The following is a 12,733-nucleotide window of genomic DNA, read 5'->3' as shown; positions in this document are numbered from 1 at the left end:
ATGTTATTAACCAAAAACGGGAGAAACCCATATATTTGGATTTATTTGAACACACAGATTATACAGCTTGGTTGGATGTGGATACAATAAGGCTACATCAGCCTAACAGCATTGAATTCACAATAAAACTTTCAAGCAGCCAAGTTTAATTCTATTAAATAACACTTTTTTGTCAACTGGTGTGTACCTTCCCTTTGCCTTATCATGGGCTACTATTGAAAACGCTTTGTGCCCACAGTGAGAATATTCCTTTATGATGGTACATAGAGTACCTGCAGCAGGGACATCATTTTTTGCAGGTAACAGATTTAGGAAAAACATAAACCTAAACTTTGAAACCATGGAACAACTGTGTAATCCTTTCAGAAGCTATTTGTGGCTAATTAGTGCGTTTTATAGCGTTCTGTGCAGCCTCCTATTTTCTCTGTACAAATGCTATTCACTGTACAAACATAACTCATTACATCCAATAAAAATGGACATATTTATAATTATCTTTCATCCCATTCATTCAGTTCAAGTTACTTTACTGTAGGAACCTACTCTACACATATAAGCAGGATACCCCACGCCTCACGTTTGTCCTTTCAAGTCACAAATTCACTGCAAAGAATCTTAGCTCAGATCAGTTCACTGCAATCTGAGTATGGCTGGCACACCAAATAAGCAACCACCTGTGGTCTCGCACCGTGAGGCCAGTCCTGGTACTGCGTGAGCCCTCAGCCTGAGATCACACAGGGCCCAGGCTGAAGTCCTCATCGTCCTTCCTGGGTGGCGGCCGGGGCCTGGGAGGCTCGTCCTCTCCGGTATCCTGCTTGTCCTTCTCAGCCTCGATCCAGGTCTGCGGGGCGATCATCTTCTTGGGCCCATACGGAGGGGAGCCAAGCAAAGCCTCAATGTCATCATAGTTCACCACCTCCCGCTCGAGCAACGTGTTTGCCAGCTGACGAGGTTGGGGGAAATGGATGGATGACAGATGAAGACAGAAAGAAAGACAAGTTAACAGAGAGAAAAGAAAATGACAAACATTCAAAAGAAACTCACCGGCCACTTCATTAGGTATACCTGTTCAACTGCTCATCTTCGCAACAGTATGCAACAATTTGCCACTTTTTGAGATATGGTTTTTTTATCAGGCAATTAGTTTTGGTATCATCTTCAAATTCATTTTGATGGCATATGGTGTGGGGGGTCATTTATTGGCACACTTTAGGCCCCCTTCTGAGCATCATTTATTTGCCACAGCCTAGCATAACACGCCATGTCACAAAGCTCATACCATCAGTTCACTATAATCAAAATCCACTGTCACCAGATCTTAATCCAATAGAACATAGTTGGGATGTGGTGCATCCTGAACATGCCCATAAATCAGCAGTAACTCCAATCCAAATATGGACTCAAATTTAAATCTATCTAATCCAGCACAAAGGTGACAGGGGCAAAGTCTCTGAGGAATGTTTCCAGCACCTTGTTGAATATGCCACAAAGAATTAAGGCATTTCTAAGGACAAGGGGGGTCCAATACTAGGAAGGTGTACCTAATAAAGTGGCCAGTGAGTGTATAATCTCTTAGATAACCTGAACCCTTTATATTTATACATGTGACATTATATGTATATTGTACAACTTGTACAAATATTTACATTATCCAAAATTTTAATTTTTTTAAACATTATTTAGAGTAGTTTATACTGTGTTTTCTACCATGCATCGTGCCATTACACAGTGCTAAAAGAGGAAAGATAGCAGATGCTCACCAATATCAGTTTATCCCTGTTTTCCAGAAGCAGCTTCTCTGTGTGTCTATAGGCACGGGCCACCAGCATTTTAGCCTCCTGATAAACCAAAAAAATTATGACACACAAGGATGAATAACTTTACTATGTATCCTACCATTAAATTCTAATCAGTATTCAGTGAACAGTATACTGCTTCGTATTGATTTTTCAGGTTTTAGCTAAAAAGGTTCTAGCAAGTGTTTACATCTAAATGAGTTAGCTGTTGCTAATGGAGATGAGATGAAACATCACTCACATGATCCATCTGCTCCTGGAGGCCCTGGCTGAAAGGTCTGCGCCCAATGGCTCCCTGCTCCTCTGTGTCCGGGAAGGACACCTGACCCACGCTAGCTGACATGCCATACTGCTTCACCATGGAGTAGGCCACCCGCGTCACCTTCCTCAGGTCATCCTGAGCACCTAACACAGGACACACAGGACACACAACTGTGAGCGATGTGTCGTTTGTGTGTGTGCACGGTGGGATTCATCAAGTGCTTTGCCATCTAAATGTGTGTACCCCTAAGGTTGTTGGCAGAAATCAAGCCTTTAACTTCTCTATCGTAACGGTGTTAATTATCGGACGGCGTGTGTTATCGGCAAACGTTCGCGTTGTCATGTGAATCCATTATTAAACTGAAGTTATAGATTGTTAATCCATTATTAAACTTAGCATTTTGATTGTTTAACAGAATGGCCGATGTTTGACACTGTCCGATAACTCACATAGCTACGCTAATGTGTTTATGAAAGAGTGAGTTTGTGTTAGTGAGTGAATAGCATTAAGGCGTGTTTGTTTCCCAGAGATCACATGTGAGCTCTACCTGTGGTGACTTTGTTGAATGTGATGGCCTCAGACGTCCTCCCACCCAATGCCATGCACATCCTCTCAAACAACTGCTCTTTGGTGAAGAGGTACTGGTCTCTGGGGAGGATCTGTGCGAACCCCAGTGCAGCATTGGTCCTGGGGGCAATTGACACCTGAAACACATGGCATACACAAAAGACTTTTAAGAATCTAATACATTCTCATAGTGAAGCTACACTGAAGCGCCCATTACATATTCCAATATCGAGCTTGAACCTTTGTTATCCGTAGAGAAAGTAGTTTGTTTTGTTCACCTTCATGACTGCCTCAGTGTGCTCCAGCAACCAACCCACCAAAGCGTGACCGGACTCGTGGAAAGCCACGATTCTCTGCTCCTCTTTGGATAGGATCTTACTTTTCTTTACACTTCCTGAACACACACATCAGAAAACAGAGGACACTCTGCATGTCATACAATGATGTCAGAACAGCACAATGGAGAGATGAAAATATTACATAGGGAGCACCATTAACATAAAACAATACCAGACATAAGAATTTACTACACTGTCAAATTCCCCCTTTATTACAACCCATTCAGTTGTGTGTATTATGAAACCAATGCCACAGGCTATGCCAAAGCTGTAATGCTGTCTTGTACCTGCAATGACCCTCTCCACTGCATACTCAAAGTTGAATGTATCTATAGACTTGTATCCTTCTCTGGCAGCATGTAGGGCAGCCTCATTACAGATGTTGGCAATGTCAGCACCTGGGACACAAGCACATATCAAAACATTTTTTTTTAGATGTTCAGTGGAATTATATAGGCATGAATTAGACAAATAAACAAATAGACAAGCGCCTTGAGACAATTTGATTGTTTTGGCGCTATATAAATAAAATTGAATTGAATGGAATTGAAATACTATGTCACTAAGGACTTGTTGAAATAATGAATTTGAAGGTCTGCATAAAAAAATATAAAAATTAAACAATGACAATATGATGCAATCAGGATGGATAAGGACACATTTGAATCTGAGGGATAAGGCCTCTAACCCACCACTGAAACCTGGGGTGAGCTCAGCTAGACGGAGGGAGTAGAAGTTTGCTGGCTGGGTGAGCTTCAGGATCTTCAAGTGCTGCTCAAAGATCTCCTTCCTTTCCTGAAGAACGGGTACCAAACACCAGGCAATGAATGTAAACATTAGAAACACACAAACACCATTACTGTTATACATGTATCAATGAAGTAGGTAGAAAAAAAAACTGAATTTAACATGCATGTACCTGTAGGGTTGGGAGGTCAATGAAAATATGTCTGTCTAATCTCCCTGGTCTCATCAGTGCATTGTCCAAAATGTCTGCCCGGTTTGTGGAGGCCAACACAATCACATGATCTGTGGTTCCCATTCCTATAAGAAAGATGATATTTGTTGATTGTGAGAATTAAGTGATTCATCACGGTCTCCCTTCATTCCTATCTCTCAATCTTACCATCCATCTCAACCAGTAACTGATTGAGAGTTTGCTCTTCCTCAGTGTTGGAGAAGCCTGACATGTTGGTGGAGCGCTTCTTCCCAACAGCATCGATCTCATCTATGTAGACGATGCATGGGGCGCGGGCGCGGGCCTCTTTAAACAAACTCCTCACTCTGGCCGCGCCGAGACCTAATTACAAAGACAAGTGAACGTCCATCAAAACTCTCAGATGAAACACACTTGTAATACTCAGCATATGGCATCTACATTTACATTACTTCATCTTAACCAGCTGCACATTACTTCACTTTATCAGCAGTGACTTACAGATAAAAGAAAAACAATTACAATGGAACAATAAGTCAATGGGTTCTTTTTTTTTTTTTTACTAAATAGGGCACAATTAATTTATAGTGGAAATAACATTGATGAACATATAGGCTCTCTCCCTGTTTGGGATTACATGGCGCGATGACATTGTTTATGATATTCTATACTTGTATGTGGCATATTAAATGCTACATACCAGAACTAGATAATTCTGACCTGTTTACTGGGCAGTGCAAGTTATTCAATAAATCAGATATTAGTCAAATTTGAAATGCATAAAATGTACCATCTCACCTCCAATTACTTCAACAAACTCAGACCCCGCCATGGCAAGGAAAGGCACTTGAGCTTCGGTTGCCACAGCCTTGGCCAGTAGGGTCTTCCCACACCCTGGAGGCCCCAACAGCAAGGAACCCTTGGGGACCTTGGCCCCCAGCTGAAGGTATCTATCGGGGTTCTACAAAAAGAAAAAAAGGCAGGCTACTGTCAGGGACATATGGTCAAAGTCTTAATCCTCAAACACTCATAGACTTCACACCTGCCCTCACCTTTAGATAGTCAACAAACTCTTTCACTTCCACCTTTGCTTCATGCAACCCTGCAACATCCTTGAAGCTGACACCCTTTCCAGATTTCCCATCTACAATAGTGAACTTGGCCATTTTCAGCTGATTCTGTTGAGAGAGGGATTGGCACATTAATCAGGAGAATACGGCTGTGTCATGACTTGCTTGAATCTAGAAAAAACTCACAAAAGCACTGAAGCCTCCTTCTCTGCCTCCCATGCCTGCAAGCCGAAAGATGTACCAGAGAATGGCCACCCCAATGGCAGCCATGCCAAGGGCATACAGTGCACTACAACAAAACACACAGAGGTGAAAGATGGTTAGGCATGTCACAGAGATTCATTTCAATTCACTTTTTTTTTTTTTAGATCCACCTACTTATCACCCTGTACTTACTGTCCCTGGGTTAAATCAAAGAAAATACTTAATTTGAATGACATTTGCTAATCATACGCTATAACCACCAGTAAAACTCATTCAACCTTACACATGAGAGGTCAATCGATACAGTGTAGTATCATCATATTTTGACACAATATTACATTGATACAGTGGTGCCAATTATCTTGTTAATTATGTATTTAATATTATCATTTTAGTACATTCATCCTGATGACATTGCTTCTGAGGTTCACAATATGGCGCAAGACCTTGTTCTTTTCTTGCGTCACAGTGGAATAGAAGTCACAGGCGAGAACAAATTTAACTAAAAATAATTTAGACTCCTAGTATACAAAACATAATATATGGGAGAAATAAAAAAAAAAATTCAATAATAATGTATCTTGGCCCAAATATCGTGATAGCATCGTCGCCAGTTATCAGAATAAATCACTCACTTTCCAAAGAAGCCAGTGCGTCTGTAAGAAACTGGTATTCTGTCTTTGGCCTCAATGTTGAGCTCCTCCTCTGCTGCCCGCAGCTTCTCTTCAAACTTGTCAATGTTGGCCACCTGCATGCGGTACATAAGGGCCAACCTCTGCAAACAGAAGCAACAGCATCAGTACTCGAATACTGTAAATAAATCTAACAAGGACTGAAAAGCAGCTTGATCAAATGCCGTAAACGGCTAACATACAGGTCTTCCAAAGATGACTGCTCCTGGGTGGAGGTAGATCTCTACGATGTCACTCTCAGGAACCACCTGTACACGTGAGACCTCTCCCTTTGCCAACATCTCGTTCACAAAGTCATTCCAGGAGATGTTCCCCCCACTGGTGTTGATGGAATTGAGAACACTCATGATGAGAGCAATGATGAAAAGGGTACGCAGGCGCTCGCGATACATTTGGTCCTCTTGCTCACGACGTTTCTTCTCCTCTAAAGATTAGATGAGTCAACAACAATCACAGGTGAACCAGAACACTCATATACACATTGCTGTGAAATTGAGTGGACTTCTGTCCAAAGACCTAAAACAAGCTAAATAACGGTTACCTTCATCTTCCTCAGGAGTCTTGCCCTTGCCTCCATCTTTCTTCTCTTGGCGTGACTGAGAGGTGCTAAAGTAATTGAGGCCCCCTGACAACAGATGTGAGATACACTGAGTACCGTGTTATGCCATTCTAGAGGATGACTGAAGTTATAGCCTAAAGAATGACTCACCTAATATCTTCCATAATCCCACTGAGTTGAGTATCTGATGATTTCCAAGTGATGTCCTGGTGAGTCCTAGTATTCTTGGATACAAGGGACTGTTGAGCTACAGAACGAGTAAATTGTTATTAGACTGTCATTAGACTGACATTAACAGTTATAAGGAGAACTTGAACACGTTCACGAACATTGTGTATCTTACAGTAGGCACTTATGGGTATACGATCTCCAATATTATTGGAAGTCACAAGATAAATGATTGGGTTAAAGACCAAACAGAAAGCAAAAGCGTTGACTAAGTGCACATTTCAAAACAGGGCAAATTGAACAAACGTCTTACCTCGGTATAAAGTGATTTAAACTCACGATTCGTTTGTGGAGGTAGTGTCACACGTAACTTAGGTTTTAAAAACTGTTTGCAACTAGAACACGATTCCAGTTTTCGCTGAATGACTCTATTGGAGAAACTGTCAACATTGCCTGAGGCGCCGTTTCTGTTACGAGACATCAATGTCCAAACTTGACTTACTTTGATATGCTTACATGACTTGCTATTCCGTTGCAAAAGTAACGCTGCCATTGTAAGTTCACAGCTAATGTTACCTATAGCTAGATCGCTGAAACAGTTGTTGAGCGCAGCTAGCCGATGACAGCATGCAGAACAAACCACTTAAAATGTCATTCTTGTGAGGTTATTTGTTGACAGTTTAGCTGTACTAATATAATTGGCCTTGCTCTAAAGGCAGTTCACCATAGCTCCATTATCTGCTAGCCGTACAGTCAGACTGTTAGCTAGTTGTTACTAAACAACTGAAGATTTTGTGAAGGCAAAAGATACAACTCTTACTGGCGTTTGCAGATGAACACAACTCGCGATTACTCGGATAGCTGATAGCCAGCTAGTAAACAACTGTGCTATCTGCAGCAGGAAGACAGTTTGCGATCTCTACACTAATGGAATATCTTGCCATTTATGGCTATGCCACCAACCTATGACGTCATCACAGTTGCGCCAAGAAACAGTAACCCCGCGCGGAATATTGACGCAATATATATTCGAATAAATATAAAGGAAAAAATGAAGAATGTTGAATAGTAAAGAACAAGGATGGCAACATGTAATCAATGAGGGGTCTATTTTCATTTCTGATGCATTGTCAGGTTTGAAGCAGATTACTCATAGGTTTGTAGCCAGGTATAATCAGACAGACACACCCTCGCCGTCTTTGAGAGCTGGGTGGTAATGCGCTGACTTGTCCAGACCACAGGGCTGGGGGGTTAACTGGTTTTGGATTAGATTCCATTGCACAATATAGCTTCAGGCCGTTCTTTAGTGACACTCATTTCCTTCTGCAGTAATACTCCAAAATGTGGACCAGCTACCATCACTTTACCTTACCTTATCTTGTGACATGTACACCTCAATGGCCTTTAAATCACAACTACAGTGATTGTGACTGGGTTTTTTTCAATTTATTATGCTTTCGTGTCCCCAAGACAGAACAGAATCATCTTCTCCTTAGGGCTTGAATGTCTGACAACGCAAAACAGTGTCCTGAACTGTCAGAGAGGTTCATCCATTTGAAACTTTTTTGTGTTCAGCAAAGAGGTCATATTAGTTGCAAACAAATGCAAGCATGACCAAGATGTCACAGGGGTTTAACGCAAAATGTGGTACCCGTGACTCACATGGAATAGCCGACCAAACTGCAGAGGAAAACTCAGTGTAAAATACTTGAAATAAAGAATCCTGATTAATACTGTCAGATATTATTTATAATTGGCCATATTATCCACTGACCACATCATGTGTCATCCAAGAACCACAACGTAGAGGATTCAATTAATTAGAAATGTAAGTGCAACATTGCATGGTCTGCCTTTGAAGATACCAGCAGGTGGTGGTATTGCCCAACTTCAGTATTCATGTGATGACGTTTCATGGCAAGGTTCAAAACACTAACATATGCTATTTTGCATAATCATTTAAACTCTGGATTATGGTTGATTGTGATCCCTTGTGTATACGGTTCGTGAAGCTCTAAGCAGTGTATTTGTTAAATCGCTTGGGTAGTGGGTAAATCAATTTATATATTTTAGAATATAAGACAAACCTTAAGAGTAATTGCATAAGGTTATTCCATTATTGGGCTGTCTCCTCTTGAATTACACAAATTAAAATAATATCTCAGATAGGCTACAAACAGGCGCAGACGACTGATTCTATGACGAAAGATTACATTTGCTTGGAAACACCGTAGAGGTACTGAACCATTACAGTCAGAATATGACTGTAAAATAAAAAGAGAATCGGCAGCAGAATATTTGACATTCTGCAGAAGAGGTAGCAATATATATTAACTGACAAGCAAAATAAAAACAATTTGTGATGTCACGCAGACGAACAACTATGTTGACCAATGCAAACTGAAAAGGCACGGTGTTCTGACTCTCAACCAATCACATTTGGTCTTTCATTAACGAAGCAACCATAACGCTGTAACGTTACCGCAAGTTACACTTGCCATCTGCTGAAAACATAATTTATTGTCAATGCATTGTTTTATGTTTACGTTACCCCATACAATCCATTTTGGTCAAAACCTTTTTTATAAATATGGATACTATCATCCTTACCTCTACTGAACTTGTGAAAACATGATTCACAATGGCGTCAGTTGTTGTACCCGCCCTTATTCAGCAGCCAATCAAATTTTGCGTCTCACTTTGTGCGTTCCATTTTCGTCACCATTGAAGCTAAAGTCAAAGGCCGCTTGGAAACGGTTTGCAAGGAGTTGGTCAGTGAGGATTAAGCCGAAACTCGGTTATACATTTCTTTAAAAGCAAAACAGCAAGCCTTACATTAAAGTTTTGCAACAGTTTGTTTGTGGTGCTTCTTTAGTAGCGATGGAGGGGAAATAATCGCTTTAATAATACATCTGTTGGAATCTTGGAAGATTTTTTTCATCGCTTGGGGTTTTCAGGATTAAGCTAGCCAGCTAGTCTCAAGGTGCTAGCTCGCTAGCTTTGCTTGGTGTGACTGTGGACTGAAATGGGTGCCGTTCTTGTCGGATGTCCCTGGACGGCAGCTTACTGAGAAGGCCCCAAATGGGAAAAACAAGCATCGGAGAGGAATGTGAAGTATAAACTTGTAGATGTAGTTCATTTTTGACCGAAGGTAAGACATAATTTTGTAGTTTCTCATTTGCCTGCTCCGTAACGAAATATACTCCTGCGTAGCAAATTATTGGATAGCTAGCCAGTTAGCTTGTTGGCTAATAATACGCTAGACAGGGTTAGTTTTGTTTATTCTAATGCTAACTCGGTAGCAAACCTTTTAGTGCTACCAGTCTTGGTAGAGTTTGGATTTTATCGTTGGTTAATTCCGTTTTACTCTGGAAAACAAGTGACGTTAATAAGAGGGTGAAGTGAAAATGCTGTGCTGTTGTGTGAATAGAATGGGTAGAGTTGAATTCGTCCGTTAACGTGAAATCTATCAGAACGATATTGTTGCTGTTAAAAAGATGAAGGGAAACTTGCAGTTTGGTCTATCAAACCACCCAAGCAATATTGGTTTGTTTTTGCAGGTTGGACGTTACGTTAACCCAGCTAGAGATAGATGCACTTTGCACCTTAACTATATTTTGTTAGTGTACGTGTATAGCCTTATCTTAGTTTGGCTAAGTTTATGGTTAATGTACACTTGAAATAACGTTAATCAACTTAGATTCTAAAGGGAAATAATCATCCTTAAAATAGCTTATCTAGATGGGGAAGCTAGCAAGCAAGCAAACCTCAATTTGTTTGTGACTTAACGTTAGCCTGGCCCTCCTTGCTGACGGTCTGATTCACCTTTTAAAATAATTTGTTAAATATTTAAGTTCAAATGTATTAGACTCAATTCATTAGACTTGGCTAACTTATCTGAATTTTCCACCAATCTTTCCATATGAAGATATCCTTTGAACTAAGAATAGTCTAGTTTGCAGAATGATAATACCACATTTAATTATATTATAGTGAAGTATGCTTCCCCCCCCCCCCCCCCCCCAGGAAACCTGTACGTTAGTCAACAGTACAATGAAATGTACACAGGCATGTTTTTAATCCTTTGAATTGGTTCTCAATACATGGTTAGAAAAATTACTTGGTGGAAATAGTGACCAGATTGGTTTGTTTTGTAAGACTAACTTAAGCCATGACATAGGAATGGAAATGCATCGCGTTGTATTTTTTTTTGTCGTACAAAGTGGCCAAACATGATTTTGCGCATGCATCAACCAACTCAGTCAAGCCAAATGTTTGGAAAAGTAACTGTTTCGTTAGCAATATATACTCACAGAACTAAACCTAGGTGGAGGCTGGTAGTCGCTAGCCTAAGCAGGATTTTGAAGAGGGCCTCCCGTACTTTTCCACTATCCCCCCGGTAATGTTCTTCGCTCTTGAGTATAAATGGAGATACAAGTCTAAAGTCTCATTTGAGATGAAAGGTGTTAGTGCTTACAAACATAGGTAAAGTGAAAGAATGGTCGTCTGCTGCGGATTGTCTTTATGGCATAGGGACATAAAAGAAAATGTAAGGGCACCCTCCATGTTGTTGTAGTTCTCTGTGTGTCACAAAACTGTTATGTCTGTTCTGACGTTAAACTCGGTGTTTCAACATGAACAGTCTGTGCACTGAGTGTCAGAAAAATTTGTTATGTCCTATGTTGGCAGACTGATTCAATGATTCTCTGCTATTTTGAAATATAATTGCAGTCTTATACTGCTTAGACACCATTCTCATCCTGTGGGTTAAATAATGGGTTCAAAATGGATTGCGTGTGGTGTGTGCAATCAGATGACCTGTGCTCTAAAGGAAGGTATGTGTCTGTACTGTTGGTGCAGTAGCGGTACTGGGGAAAAACACTGCAGCACGCCTGCCTGCCGTATTGCTTTGCAGATATTGCTAGAGCAGCTTAGTTCAAGTGTTTACCTTGAAATGTGGTGCAAATGCAGCAGTCAGAGGGAGGCTGTTGTTCTGTCTTTTGTTATATTTGTTTAATTTCTCATCACATTTCTTTTTCCTTTCATGGTTTTGATATCCTGCCACCTTCTCATGTTTTGCACACCCAGTTGCAGAGGGTTTTCACTTTTAAGTTTTAGGGTGGCTTGCAACAGCTCTTTGTGCCATGGAGCTTGAGTTTTGCAAAAGCGCAGTCCCTGTAACCCCTGCCCTGTGTCTGGTTCTCATCATCCCTAAGATGGACCTTTTCTCTGTCCCTTCCGTTGCAAAAGGGAGGCAGGAAATGGCGTTAGTGTGGAGGTCAAGGGGTCATCTGCTCTGTTATTGGGATCTGGAGGTTCTCAGTGCTTTCCTGTTCTGAACTGCCAATGCGTACATCTTGACTCTGGGAGTGGAGTGGTGTCTGGCCAGGTCAGTGCATGCCCAAATTGCCTGTGGCATAGCTGGAATAGGGGTTTCCCCCCTGATTGCACTACCAGCCTCAGAGTGCCTTTGGCCTTGAATAGCTTGGACTTAGACCCTAATTGGATAGTGGAAGCTGTGTAATAAAGATCAATGCGACATACTGTTCCAACAGGTGTGAGGAATGCACATTTTGTAGGATTATCTCCTTAGGTTTGTGAATGTGGTTAAGTAATTTTAAGTCTGGAGGAAATTCAGCGCGGGTTGTGTGATGTGCTAGAACCTTCCAAGGTAAACATGTCAAAAACACCAAAACTATAACTGTCTGCATTCATTTATTATCTACCATCTTGTGGAACCACAAATGACATCGCCAGTGTTGGCATAGTGACAGTCTTTTGTCTCTGAACGATATGTCAGCTCTTTTATCGCTTAGATTAGTTTGCAAACCCTCAACTGAGAAGGCTCAGTTGGAAGTGGTTGAAAGAGGAGAAAAAGGAAATGCTTTTATTTTTTATTCTGGCTCTGACGATAGCCCTCTTCTACCAGTTGAAATTTTGCAAGAGCAGTTTTACTACTGGTGTTAGGCACTGACCCATACACTGATAACATGATTTGGACCAAAGGTCACCAGCAGCATTATGTACTCAGAAAAAATTAACCTAGTGTAAAGTTTCAAGACCCCTGTGAACAAAGTGAAAATGTGCCATATAGCGGCACGTGTGCACCAGCTTTTTGTGCGAGACCTTGTGAAACAACT

At 41.0% G+C, this 12,733-nt stretch overlaps 2 protein-coding genes across 2 annotated transcripts in view; one reads left to right on the top strand and one right to left on the bottom strand.

Annotated features, from left to right (window-relative positions):
• Window position 1: 1 nt before the first annotated feature.
• Window positions 2–7,448, bottom strand: spg7 (SPG7 matrix AAA peptidase subunit, paraplegin). Its single transcript, XM_012819252.3, has 17 exons — window positions 6,907–7,448; window positions 6,576–6,672; window positions 6,408–6,491; window positions 6,049–6,290; window positions 5,810–5,949; window positions 5,157–5,259; window positions 4,953–5,078; window positions 4,699–4,861; window positions 4,090–4,263; window positions 3,883–4,007; window positions 3,656–3,758; window positions 3,251–3,361; window positions 2,904–3,019; window positions 2,606–2,762; window positions 2,038–2,201; window positions 1,761–1,838; window positions 2–943 (listed from the first exon to the last, which is right to left on the bottom strand). Exons 1-17 carry the CDS (start codon window positions 7,144–7,146, stop codon window positions 731–733), a joined length of 2,436 nt encoding a protein of 811 aa, XP_012674706.1. The 5' UTR covers window positions 7,147–7,448; the 3' UTR covers window positions 2–730.
• Window positions 7,449–9,307: 1,859 nt separating this feature from the next.
• Window positions 9,308–12,733, top strand: part of ankrd11 (ankyrin repeat domain 11) — a 121,226-nt gene continuing 117,800 nt past the window's right edge. The window contains exon 1 of the mRNA XM_031568620.2: window positions 9,308–9,744. The gene's annotated coding sequence lies outside the window, so the exon portion shown is untranslated. The remainder of the gene's footprint in view (window positions 9,745–12,733) is intronic.

This window comes from Clupea harengus, chromosome 6, assembly GCF_900700415.2.
Source record: "Clupea harengus chromosome 6, Ch_v2.0.2, whole genome shotgun sequence".
NCBI lineage: Eukaryota > Metazoa > Chordata > Actinopteri > Clupeiformes > Clupeidae > Clupea > Clupea harengus.
Note: the sequence above shows the minus strand (reverse complement) of the source record. Positions and strands in the feature narration are given on the sequence as shown.

Coding starts and splice junctions, on each gene's coding strand:
- spg7 (XM_012819252.3), bottom strand. CDS start 7,146: ATGGCAGCGTTACTTTTGCAACGGAATAGCAAGTCATGTAAGCATATC. Junction 6,492..6,575: donor GGGATTATGGAAGATATTAG/GTGAGTCATTCT, acceptor ATCTGTTGTCAG/GGGGCCTCAATTACTTTAGC. Junction 6,291..6,407: donor GACTCCTGAGGAAGATGAAG/GTAACCGTTATT, acceptor TCTAATCTTTAG/AGGAGAAGAAACGTCGTGAG.